Source organism: Ischnura elegans, chromosome 2, assembly GCF_921293095.1.
Source record: "Ischnura elegans chromosome 2, ioIscEleg1.1, whole genome shotgun sequence".
Taxonomy (NCBI): domain Eukaryota; kingdom Metazoa; phylum Arthropoda; class Insecta; order Odonata; family Coenagrionidae; genus Ischnura; species Ischnura elegans.
In genome coordinates, this window is record NC_060247.1 from 45,769,401 (window position 1) to 45,782,975 (window position 13,575).

Genomic DNA, 13,575 nt, shown 5'->3' on the forward strand with positions numbered 1-13,575 from the left:
GGAATGGGGCCTCAGCTATGCAGTCCTCTTGGTATTGTCATTGGATTAGCCATGCCCAGCTTCTTCGCCGATGCCAATTGTGTTCATGGTATTGTATTGGTCGCACGCACTAAACCTATTGACTACGCCATGTTCAGACAACTGTCGGGGACAGCCTATTCGTCTATTTCTGGCCATGCAGACGTTTCTTAAATTTTTGTTCCTTATCCGGTATCACTCCGCTCGATCGTACCCATTTTCTAGGATAGATTTGGAGAATGAAGATCATGTATTTATTGCCTTGTGGAATAAATTGGTACATGTATCTCGTACCATGTGCTGGGTGGATAATGAGCTTTGATCAAGATACATTGTCAAACAACTGGTATTCTATCTAAAATATTGAAGTTGCTTGATTGGCTGATTGGTAATTGGATTCAATAAACCCAATATTTAAGGTAAGTTTCGTACTCATCTCTCTTTTCAATGCTGATCAATATGTACAATATCGGTTTGTACAATGTGTTCAATTTGGATACGGTAAATATATTTACCGTATCCAAACAAAAATGACAATAATTTCGAAAATGAATATATTCATTTTCGAAATTATTGTCATTTTTGTTTGTATTCGAGCAGGTAATGTTTGAACCAAGGAGATTACATACATGGGTGCAAATTCCATCCGATATAAGGCTGATTTCTGTTGCCACTTCGGTTGCATTTTAATCCGCTTTCAAAAATTTCCGCGGCGCGGTGATGCAATGCAATCCACTCTTTTCCAATATTTTTGCATTATCAAGGTTGTACTTGCGAGAAATAGCCTTGAAAAATTATGAATTTATACGTCACATCATTACACAGTTAAATTTCGCACAATAACCCTAATTTTACCTTATTTCCCGGTGAAACTCGGATCAATAAGCCTGTCAGTGACGCGAGTTGCGGCTTTTGTAAGCCCATTTAAATGCGCGGTGGGTGACAACATATGTATACAGGGTCGGATCCAGGATTTTTTTCTGGGAGGGGCACAAGCAAGACCGTATCCAGGATTTTGTTCTGGGTGGGGCACAAGGATACCTCGCAATGCAAAACGAATGCAATGATAATGGGACCGTATTAAAAATCTTGCATATTTTTGAGGGTCTGGGGGGGGGCACGTGCCCCCGTGCCCCCCCCCTGGATCCGCCTATGTATGTATACCCTCACGGAAAATAGATATCTATATATTGTCTATTTTCATCTATGAGTAGATGTATATCTAATAGATGTCTATTGGACATCTATTAGATGTGCAGGTGACAAGGGGCGATTTTGGATACATCTCCGAAAGTGTGATTTAAAACACGATTCATGAGCTATGGAAGCGATATAACATTTGATTTAGGGACAATTTTTTTGGTACCTTACTGTAGTGATGGCGGACTTTTTGCGAAAAATTTTGCGACGCGTAGAATGGTGCGTGGCGACTATGCCAACTGTATCTATATATATTGTCTATTTTCATCTATGAATAGATATATGATTCCATTGAATGGGCCTTAGTTTGGCTGTAATTAATTAATTTCCGAGTGGTATTTTTAACTATCGTTATATAATTTCAAAAAAGCTCAATTTCTACAACAGGATCAGTTGGTGTAGTGGTCAGAGCGTTTGGCTATGGAACGGGGTACACAAGTTCACTGCCATGTCGCGGTATTTTTTTTGTAGTTTTCATTTTGATCATATGGCAACAATTTTTTCACTAATGTTAATTGCATCAAGCATAGTCATGAGTAATTTTTTTATAGATATAGATAAGTATAAAACAGATAATTAAATATCTAATAGACATCTACAGTAGACATCTGATAGACATCTACCGTAGATATCTATTAGAACTGCTGCTATTTTGACAATAATATATCTAATAGATATCTATGATAGATGTCTATTAGATAACTATTTATCTATCTGTACATATCTACTAGATATCTAATAGATGTTTATTTTCTGTGTGGGTAGTGCTCGTAGTTTGAACTCTTTGTACTGACATGCGATGCCTATGTGCCAGTTCACGCGAAGCGATGGCTGCTGCATGCTACATACAGTATGTGGTGTGCATGTGGCGTCCAATGCATGCTGTATGCTGGTGATTGATCACCCCCTGCCAAACACCCTAGAGGTGGCTCGCAGGGTATTATGGTATTTTGTAGATGTATGCTTCAAGGGGCTAACTTTCATGTAAGGGTCTCTGGGAGAGGCATTTAGGATATCAGTTTATGTGAAGAATAGGTCCCCCAGAAAGACTCATTGATTCTTTGCCAGAAGAGAAATGTTGGGAAAGCTGGTTGACTTAGCCGCCTGAAGGTTTTTGGATATTCAGTGTAAAAGCGTGTTCAAAAAAATTTCAGGAAATTTCATCCCACTTTAAAAAGGCGTTATTTTGTAGGGTTTTGTGAAGGATCCAAGGGTCATCTCTCAGAGGACTCTGGTAAGGGGTACTGGGTAAAAAAATCTCAATATGTTGAATATATTTATTGAAAATGTTTTCGAGTCCCCTAAGGAAACAAACCCGAGTTTCTGGCTATGCTGTGTCTATTCCCCGAAGTACTTCAGTTGTGAAATATGGAGGTGCAAGTATTGAAGTTCTTTCACCAGAGTCATATGAGCATATGGGTATGATAGTATAGACGTTAGCATGTCCAATGAGGGTTAAGGTGAGTCTCAAAGAACTAATGCAAGCATTGAGTTTATTGAGGGTAATTTGGGGTTTGAAGGAGTCGGATCTTGTTCGTACGTAGGTTTCCGCGGTGATTACTTGAGTTCAGCATTCTTTCGGGCTGCATCCGCGTCCGTTGTCGAAGAACCACAACAGTTTCGCCAGCTCTCCTGCCAGCGTCCTCAGGTGAAGGATCCTTCACCTGAGGACGCTGGCAGGAGAGCTGGCGAAACTGTTGTGATTCTTCGACAACGGACGCGGATGCAGCCCGAAAGAATGCTGAACTCGAGTCGGATCTTAACTGCATAACTTTCAGAGAGTTAAGGCAAAATCCACACAGTATCCTGATTTCGTTCTGTATCTGACAACTGTGGGTGGAGAATCATGTGACCCTGATTATAATCACTGTAGGGATCCTCAAACTGTTGGAGAGGTACTTTCTAGGAATAGAGATAAGTGTGTTGAAGGCGTGAACGTGAATTTAAATTTTGATTAAGTGATGTTGTTGTTATTTTTGTATGTATTTGAGCTGCTAATGTGTTGTTTGAACTTTGGCACACTTGCCACTTATGCACTGTGTGTGTTGTTAGAAATAAAAGACTTGTCATCTTCAGGTGATGGTGCCTTTAGTTGGTATGTTTTTCTTTGGCTCTGTGATCAGTCTATAAATATCCAAGTCTGTCTTATTAGTAATCGCAACTCTAACCACTTCAATTTACAGCACTAAATGCAAAATCCCGTGAAACAGTCTTTACTCATGCATTCATTAGGAATTGACTCCACAATAACAGAAATTGGGTAACCCTAAGTATCGGAACAAACCAATGAGTGGGCTTACATTTTATGTGTACAAAACGTACAATTACAGATATCAGGCATCATTTTGATGTTCCAGTTTCAACTGCATGAGAAAAGTGAAAATTTTTATACACAGGGAATATGTCACCCACAATATATACAGTACAACCTCCATACAATGAATTTTTCGGGACTGGAAAAACCATGATTTCCCTATTAGGGGTTTCTTTGCAGGTTGCGTCATCACAGGAGCATTCAAGTGTTCTGTGGGCTATATGATGCAAATCGATTTGATTTCTCATTCTTGCTTACTTCACCTTAATAACCTTTCCGATAGCACTGGTTTACAAAAAAACAATTTTCTGGCGCAAGAGGTTTATTAACCGATCTTTATAGGGTTTTTTGCGCTGATTTCAAATATGTAAATAGTTTTTTTCCATCACCGTCAGTTTTGGTGTGATTCACCGAAACGTCCCAAAACTCCCGAAAAATCTGGTTTCATGCACCAATATACACTTAAAAGGACATAACTTCCACCCTAGTTATCGTAGAGCAATGAAACAAAAACCAGCACACTTGTCATACTATACGCATGAATTGAGACTATATTTCGTTCCATTTTACATCGTCAGTGTTGGTACCCGGGGACCACAATGTCAAAAAATGCAATTTTGGTAAACACGATGGTGCAAGAGGTTCATTTGCTGATTCTAATAGGGTTCTCCGTGCTGATTTCAAATATGTAATTAGTATTTCTCCATCACCCTCAGTTTTAGAAAAGCTTGCATATTTATAGAAATCAGCAACCATTCTTGCATTCCACTGTCCCTTATACGTCTTCTCCATAACACTTATATCTTGGTGGAACCGATCACCATGCTCGTCACTGACGGTACCAAGGTTGTCAGGAAAAAAAGTCCATATGCGAGTCCAAAAAATGAATTTTCAGCGACATGTTGCACCCCATGTCTTTGTACGACTGCAACATTTCTTCCACAATGTATCGGAAGTTCTCTGCTTTATTATTCCCCAGAAAACCGGGGCGAAATATCTTTGCTTCTGACCACGAATCCCTCGATGCCGAGTACCGTTTCTGCCGTTCCCGGACAACCCGTGCACCTCCCAATGGTCCTTTGTTTCCCCTACCTGCCTGGTCAAAAGTTTGCTGGGAAGACATCAACCGTCGCCTCGACCTCATCCCCTGGGGCGTTCTATCGTCTTTATCCCCTGAGGAAGCGGTCGGCTACCTCTACAGTGTTATTGAAAGTGTCATTAAGGACTGTGTGCCCAAGGTAAAACGCAGGACCAGAAAATTCCTTCCTGGTTCAAGCCCGAGACCTTGCGTATTCTTGGAAATAAGAACCGCGCATGGTACCTCTACAAATATCCTGCCCAAACGAGTATACCCTTCGCTCATTCAAAGACCTGCGTCGCTACTCAAAGGTCCTCATTCAACATGACTATGCTGAGTTCACCCAGAATGTCACTTCATCCATTACCACCAACCCAAGAAAATTTTGGTCATTTGTAAATCGCCGTCGCAGTAAACCTAGAATCCCTGAAATTGTTTCTTAGGGTAATGCTAATGCCGTTGGAGAAAACAGGACGACCCTCTTTCTCAAATTCTTCTCTGAATGCATGACGCCCCTCTCTTCCCCACCTCTCACCCATGATCACTTCCCTGCACCCATTTCCAGTAATTGCCTCTGTGAAATCCGAACAGACCCGCTTGAAGTTCTTAAATATTTACGCAGAATTCCCCTTCAGCGTTCATCAGGCCCTGATGGCCTGAGTCCGATATTTGTTCACCATTGTGCTGAATCACTCTCCATTCCTTTAACTTTGCTTTTAAACCGATGCTTTTCCCTTGGCATTTTTCCACCACAGTGGAAAACTGCTAATGTTATCCCCATTCATAAATCCAGGCCAAAAAATGTTGCATCAAACTATAGACCCATCTCCTTACTTCCAGTTCTCTCTTCTGTTTGTGAAAGAATAATCTTAAATCGACTATACTACTTCACCTCCCCTCATCTCTCTGATAATCAACATGGTTTTCTTCCGGGCCGCTCATGCATGACCAACTTATCCGTCTTTCAGCATAACGCCATTAACTCCATTAATAATAAATCACAGTTAGACACCATTTTCCTGGATTTTTCTAAAGCTTTTGACTCTATCAATCATAGCCTCCTCCTCCACAAATTAGGTGAACAATTTAATATTTCTGGTAATTTCATAAGTCTCCTAACTAGCTTCCTCAACAACCGAACTCAAAGGGTTATTCTTTCTGGCTCATCTTCTCCTTGGTCTCCTCTGACATCTGGGGTTCCTCAGGGGAGTGTCCTTGGTCCTTATCTGTTTAACTTGTATATTGATGATCTTGCCTCTTTGCTACCTTCTTCCCAAGCTCAAACTCTCCTTTATGCTGACGATTGTAAATTGTTCAAGGAAATTCAAAAACCATCTGATTGCCAAGACCTACAAGATGCCTTACGTCAGACATCGAATTGGTGTAATGTCTGGAATCTTGTATTAAACCCAGATATAGTGTGATGTCCATTTCCCTAAAGAAGATAACTCATCAATTTGACTACAGTATTTTTAATCACTCGCTGAAACGTGTATCAACATCTAAGGACCTAGGCATTATCACTGACGATAAATTAAATTTTTCTCCGCACATACAATCCATCAAGTCTAAAGCTATGTCCCTCTTAGGACTCTTGTTCCGTTTCACTGAAATTAAAGACCCCTAAGCTCTTCGAACTTTTTTTTCGTCTATCATTCTTCCAATTCTTACCTACTCTTGTCCCATCTGGTCTATCTCTTCACAAACCAACCTCTCATCCCTGGACTGTGTCAGCAATTTCTTTGCCAATATAGTTAGTAAAAAGTAGAATACTGCATTTACGCAACATGTCCACTAATGCTATTCTCTCCTCCCTCTTCATCCCTAATCTCACTACCCATAGGCTCACAGCTGATTTAAAACTTATTTATAAGGTTCTCAATTCCACCATCGACTGCCCTGCATTGCTCTCTTTTATCAATTTTAAAGTTCCACCCCGCCCTACCCGTTCTCATCCCCTAATCCACGTACCCATTCCGAGACTTTCACTCACTAAACGTTCGTTTTTCTACCGCATTACTTCTGTGTTGAACTCACTACCTCCACACATCGACCCCTTTGCACTTCCATTGAAATCCTTCATAAGCCTTTCCCTATCCTATCTGTCACCGAAGTAGTCTGTCACTGCAGTTTCTTGTTGTCCTTTTGTTTTTGTAAATGTAATTATTGTTTTCTACATGTTATATTGCCTCTTCGTCCTCTAATTTATGTATTGTTACCTGGCCACTATAAAATGGCAAGTATATGCTGTATTTCTTTAAAATAAAATAAAAAAATAAAAAATAAAATTCCGTATCACACTTTTCAGTGCCCTCCAAGCTGTTCTTTCCACTGGGTGTTACCCATCCTCGAACATTTTGTCACCCATCAAAATTCTTATCTGGGGTCCCACGAAAACTCCCTCTTTGATTTTGGCGTCACTTACCCGAGGAAATAGTGTCTTCAAATGGCAAAATGCATCTGAATTTCTGTCCATAGCCCTCACAAAGTTCTTGACCAGCCCTAACTTTATGTGCAGAGGAGGAAGAATTATTGCATCTGAGGAGAATAATGGAAGATGCGCAATATTTTTCTGTCCAGGAATTGGTGTTTGCTGCTGTGGCCATTCCTTTCTAGCCGGACCTTAATTTTGCTAACGATAGGTGAAGTAATTAGAGATAGCACTTTCATTGCTGTGTTTGCATTCAAGGCATCTGTTGTGTTTGTTACATTTTTAGTTAATGTGCGGCCGGTGATTGTTCTGTGATCAATATTTCTGCCTAAAATGCCTTATCTATAAACCATGAACTTGACAACATTTAGACCGTGAAAACCTGGAAAAAAACCGTGAATTTAATAATGTAGTTAGAGTGGGAACCCTGTATTCCTTCGAGAGTTGCAATTACTATGGCTGGAGCCCAAGCCTAGCAAAGCTTGTTCATTCTCAATGAAATCGAACATGGCATTGACAGAAGGAGAAAGCACCTATATAACTTACCAATGCAGTGGTTGAAAGCTGTGGAAAGCTCCCTCTACCATATGGAAGTAAAAATCCACAACATGATATTTCTATGAGTGATAACTTCAGGCTTTACTTTGTGGAACCTCTCCATATTGGAAATAAAGAAATAAAACTTTGCTAGGTTCACTATTACATATTTAATTATGGGCGCGACCCGGGTTTCGTAACTTCATGGTTACATCGTCAGGTTACAAAAGAAACCAAGTTACGAAACCCGGGTCGTGCCAAGAGTTAAATAATAGTGAACCTTACAAAGTTTTATTTCTTTATTTCTAATGTATCTTAATATGTTATTTTTTTCAATTTTTTTGCATATGTTGTACTTCATTACATGACACCAATTTACTTATAGCAATACACGGCATTGTAAATGTTAATGTGTCCATAAATTATTATTATTAAGCATGACTTCGTTGTAGAAAGTTTTCGTAATCATTTACTTGCATTGTCCATTGGACAGATCTGGGATTAAGCCAACGACTTCGAAATAGGGAGGTTTCCTTAAAATTTCACTGTAAGGGAGTTCATTGTATAGAGATTCTGCTGTATATTGGTAATAAGGGATGGATTCGTTCAGGTAAAATTTGCATTAGAGTACCAGTTCACTTTAAAATTCCATTACCCTATTAGATTGATGAATGATTTTAAAAATAATCCATTACTAGTGGTGAAGAAGAAAACCCATACTTACTTCCTTCTTCCTTGGAAACCACTATTGCTGGTCTTCCATCAGGATAGTATACTTCTCCTGTGCCATTGCATCTGAATATGGCAAAGATAGAGCCATCTTGATAAGTATACACTTCTTCTTTCATAGAATCTGCACACCTATAACATTCATAATACATACCACACTGTAAACCAAATGCAAGAGCTATCAGAAAATGTATTTTATCATAAGGCCTATGGAAATAAGTAATTAAAAAACACAAAAGAACAAAAAATCTTTCATAAATATGATAGTCACTTGCCAAATGCAAATTCTAATGATCTACAGATTCCAAATGTGACACTTAACCAATACAGTATGCGTTGGCATTTTCACCTAAGACAGCATCTGACATTCAAAGTCCTTTTCATCCAAACCCCATACAATAAATATGAAGTCAGCAAAATTTGGTAATAGTCACATAAAAAAGTGCTCAATCAAGTAATCACATGAGTGAAATCAAATGATTTTGGCATGACTTGGTGGAACAATGAGATATTCATGGTGAAGCAAAAACCCAGTACTGTTCCACAAACTTTTATTGGCTGTCGACTAGTTTCAACTGCTATAGCGTCATTACCAAGGCAAATAGCCAAATCAGTTGACAGCAAGTACTATAGTTGGAAAATCAAAGACATTTATTTACCACATAAAACGCTTGTTCTTCTGCTTTGTGTGATAAACAGCTATATCCTTTTTATGGTAAACTCTTGATAAAGTTGTCCAGTCACAATCAATATATCTGGGATCTGAAAGGCTGTATGGAACATTGCCAAATATTTTTCCGCCTGAAAGCAATTGCAAAGGCCATATTTAACATGAATGCCTTTTAGTGTGGCAGGTTTTATGTTATCCAACCCAAGTAGCATTAACCGTTTGGGAATGGGCAATGCTATTTGGGTTGGAAGCATTGCCTATAGTTGGGGAACTGCAGGCATGGTTGGCTCAATATGGGTAGATACACCTACAAGATTTCAGTGTTACCTCAACCAAAACTTTGTCCATTGGCCCAGAAATATAGTAATTAATATTGACTCCGCAGAAATTTCACATTAACGCCCAATGAAAGGGATTTGTATAGACACAAAATTGGAGGGTTGTACAATTTCTTTCCCTACCACCGTGAGTGGTGCAAACAAACTTCCAGAAATATGATTGTCTTCAACATGGTAGATATAATTGATGTGCTAGTGGAGCAGTGGTAGTATGATATAGAGTGAACACATCGTGGGGTATGAAGAACTTTTGAGAGGAAGAGTCAGAAGCGTTGTGTACTGTTGTGCTCACTATTGTTACAAAGAAGTGGATTTACCGTAAATGGAGAACCCATTTAGTGCTATCATTCTTCCTGGGGCACTAGCGTGAAATGCTTTGTAATGAATGTATTTTCATTAAATATAGCAACAAATAAAAAAAAAACATTACAAAGCTATTTTATTACATATCCATATGTGTTTTTCTTTTAAATCGATGATCGGTTAAAATGATTATAACCATTATAATATTGACAAAATATTTTTATGTTTACTGAAATAAGTTATAGCAATGTAATAAGTCATTATAAATTAAATAATGGACTATATAAGAGCCGATATATCAGCCCAGAATCATATGAGACCAGCATTGTGTCTTTTCTTATAAATTTAACAGTGTTCCAGAGCATTTCGATGTAAAGTATGTAAATCTAACTGTGATTTGGACTGGAAATGGTATTAAAAATTGCCAAATAGTATGAAATGGTATTGAATGCAATGAACTTATTCAAAATTAAATTTGGTGATATTTAAGGTTAAAATGAACAGCTTTTGTTGGGACTGGTTGGTTGAGTGTTGAGAAAAACTATGGCCAAACTACAATGGACTGTTGGCCCATTAATTGTTGGGAAAATGTCAATTTGGGTTTTGTAGGTGAGGTGGCCAAATCATATATGGGCCAACAATTATGCCCTACCATCTGCCAGCATGGGACCAACCACTGATATTGTGTACATGAGAATAATTCAAAGTGCAACATAGCATTTACCATTGGCATCCCTCATAAGGAAACCAATGTGAGACCTTGAAAAATCAGGAGAAATTGAACCTATCACCAATTGGTTTAGACCTATAAGTATTTTGCACATCTTATACCAGAGAAGCACCATATCTGTAAACAATATTTTTTAAACTCAAATAATATGGGAGGTAATGCATTACTTAAATATACATTATTTCTTACAGTTAATACATATTACTTCTTTACAATTTAGTGAAAGTCTATGATATTGGGTATCTCATTCTCATTTTTCTATATGCTACAGCATTTAGTCAACTTGATTCGCAGATGCCAAATTCCTGCTTGGAAATTTTAGACTCGCAGTCTTAGCTAACATCAACTTATTAGGAAAATGTCATCACAAACGAAAGAGTGAGGTGTAGTCAGCCTTAATAGTCAGTGAAAGTTGGTACCTACATATGTATAATGCAAGATATTAATCTGTCTAATTCCTTCAGCATTGGAATGACATCTGGCTAGTGCTAATAGACAACAGTGGCAATAAATCTTGAACCACCCCCTCAGAAGTTTCTGACTTTTTCGCATGCTTTGTCTAATAATGCATGTTGCTTAGGTACAATATCTTATGCTGTACCTAACCTAGGAACTAAATTGGAACAATATTTACATAATTTTAACTGCTAACCTGTTTTTTCAATTTGCTTTGCAAACATAGTATCAGTCATTTTGGAGCCTTTAGAGCCTTTGGACCGATGAGTACCTTTGCCAGCCAATTCATCTTTCTCCTTCACGTTTTTGGGTTCCATCTTTTTCTTTCGTTTCGCAACTGCATCAACTGAGCCATCATCTTCGTCATCAGCTCCACCCTTGTCTTTCTTAGACTTAAAGAAAAAAATTGAAGGATGGTCAATGAATGGTGTAAGAATTCCAATTTCTCATATGTTAAAGAGTATGTAATTTGTCATACCAATGTAGTGGTAAGTGGGCCTCTGGTGAGAAGAGAGAGAGAGATCATAAAAAGACTTTGAAGCATGTGTGGTCTTTTGTATGCACATTGTAAATCAAGTGAATGGTAAATCCTTTTGTGGAAATAAATAACTGTTTTAGATTCCCAATACCCATGCAAGAGTGTATTGGCCTAGTATGATGTAGAAAGTATGAGCAATAGCTAACTAAAATTATAGTGATATAGCCATGGGTTCTGCTCATCTTGTTTATCTGTATCAAGATTGCCATTTATTTTATTATTGGGTATAAATATCTGTTGTTTATGGGAAAAATTCAATGTAAAATTCTGCTGTTCAAAGCAATTTTACCTTATGGAGTCAATAAGTGAACTTAATTGACAAGAGAATAGCATCTTGCCTCACATGAAGAAGAATGGCAACTCATATGAGAAGCTTGAAAGCTGGCTCCAACTGATATGGCAGCTGGGAGAAGAGGCAAGGTGAAGAAGAGGCTGGTTATGGACAAAAAATTCAAGAGCTTCAATAGTTCACAAAATTCAAAATGGGATTTTGGAGGTGTTAAAATGCTAGGAGATGGCGTACAGAAGTCACTAGAAGATAGGTATTTGTTGAAAATGTCTACTACAAGGATGAATTTATTTCTTTCTTTAGAATTCATTCTCACAGACCGAGAATCGTTTAGTGACCTTTGCCTCCGATCTGACAAAGTGGTGAGAAGTTTTAGATAGGTAGGACATACATTCATTGTATGTCCTGCCTTCTACTTCTCACCACTTTGTCAGATTTGACACATTTACTCTTTGTGGGAAGGACTGTAGAAAAGGGATTTCAGTTTAGTTCAAATGCAAGAGAGTGCACCTTTAAAAGGAATGGGTAAACAAAACTTATAGGGGAGAAGATTGTGACTAGGCTGTACAAGTTAAAAATGACTGTCAAGGTACCCGAGGAGTCTGCTGAAGTCAATATTACAGCAGTTAATGCTAGTCTTCAATTACGGCACATAAGGCTCTGCCATCTAGGCCAGCAGCACGTGAAGAAGGTAGAGGCAAAACAAAATGAGATTTGTTTTGGGTGTGCGATGTGGCAGCACCACAATGATTTCAAAACTCGGGACTGCAGGTCTGATACTGTTGGTGTGGGCCGATCGAGACCATATTGTTTGGAGAAAATAGATACTTCTTACTGCTGATGGATGATATTTCTAGGCACTGCTGAGTATTCTTTTTGAAGATGATAGATAGTGTTCCTCATTTCCTGGAAATATTTTTGAATGAGGTGGACTCTGAAGGTAACAAGATAAAAATTTCTATGAGTGATGGTGGACTTGGCTTTAACAATACACGCATGTTAGAAAAATCCTTGAAAAGGAAGGTATTAAGTATGTCCATGCCTACACCCTGGAGAAGAATGGAGTAGCAGAACATGAAAATAAGCTCAAGTGAAGAATGCAAGGTCTCCATTACATGCACAGAGTTTTCCTAAAAGACTATAGGCAGAATCAGTGAATACAGCTTTCTTTGTCTTGAATCAATCTGGCCCTACAAATGTGGATGGAAAATCCCCTTTTTAATTATGACTGAAAAGAGTATGTTTTTTTAAGCATGTCAATGTTCCTAAGCAATGCCCAAGGGAGTGGGATAAGAAATCAGCACATATTTGATTTGTGGGATACTGCTATGAAAAGGATTGATAAAGGTGCCGGCTGTAAAACTCGTAAAGATAACCTAATTTTAAGCCAAGATGTTTTGTTTTAACCACTAGAAGTTTTGTCCTCTCAGACAGAGTTGAGAATAAATAATCATCATGAGGATGGAAATGTGGATGAGAATAACACTAAATCACATGATCTTCAGGATGATAAGAGATCTTGAATCCTGGTGGGATCCAGAAATAGAAGCAATGCCATCTGAAGATGAAGAGTTCCCCTGCTGCAATCCCAAAAGAAAGGTAAAGCAACCAGTGTTTTGAAGGACTATGTCATGGCAGCAGTGTTGTTATCCCCATCATATTCTAGTGAAACGATAAATTTCTGAGATGGAGGCTTGTGGAAGTGCCATGAAAAATGAGATGAACTCCCTGAAAGAGAATTTAGTAAGAACTCAAGATGATTTACCTCATGGGAAAAGGTTGAGCTGCTAGGTATGTATAGGGTAAGGGAAGACTTATGCTCTTGTTGCTCACTTGCCCACTTATAAAGCTCCTCTTGGTGTTATAAATAAAGAAATCATTCTGTAGAACAGCTAGATGTAAATATTTAATGCATTCCTGAATTGGCTTAATTTGAAGGAGCAT

At 38.4% G+C, this 13,575-nt stretch overlaps 1 protein-coding gene across 2 annotated transcripts in view; it reads right to left on the minus strand.

Annotated features, from left to right (window-relative positions):
* The window catches only part of LOC124153666, a 44,793-nt gene that overhangs the window by 16,249 nt on the left and 14,969 nt on the right, over positions 1-13,575 (minus strand). For both annotated transcript variants that reach the window (XM_046526967.1, XM_046526968.1), the window contains exons 9-11: positions 11,001-11,196; positions 8,967-9,108; positions 8,303-8,439 (exon numbers count right to left, since the gene is read on the minus strand). In XM_046526967.1, the coding sequence (XP_046382923.1) occupies positions 8,303-8,439; positions 8,967-9,108; positions 11,001-11,196 (475 nt within the window). The remainder of the gene's footprint in view (positions 1-8,302; positions 8,440-8,966; positions 9,109-11,000; positions 11,197-13,575) is intronic.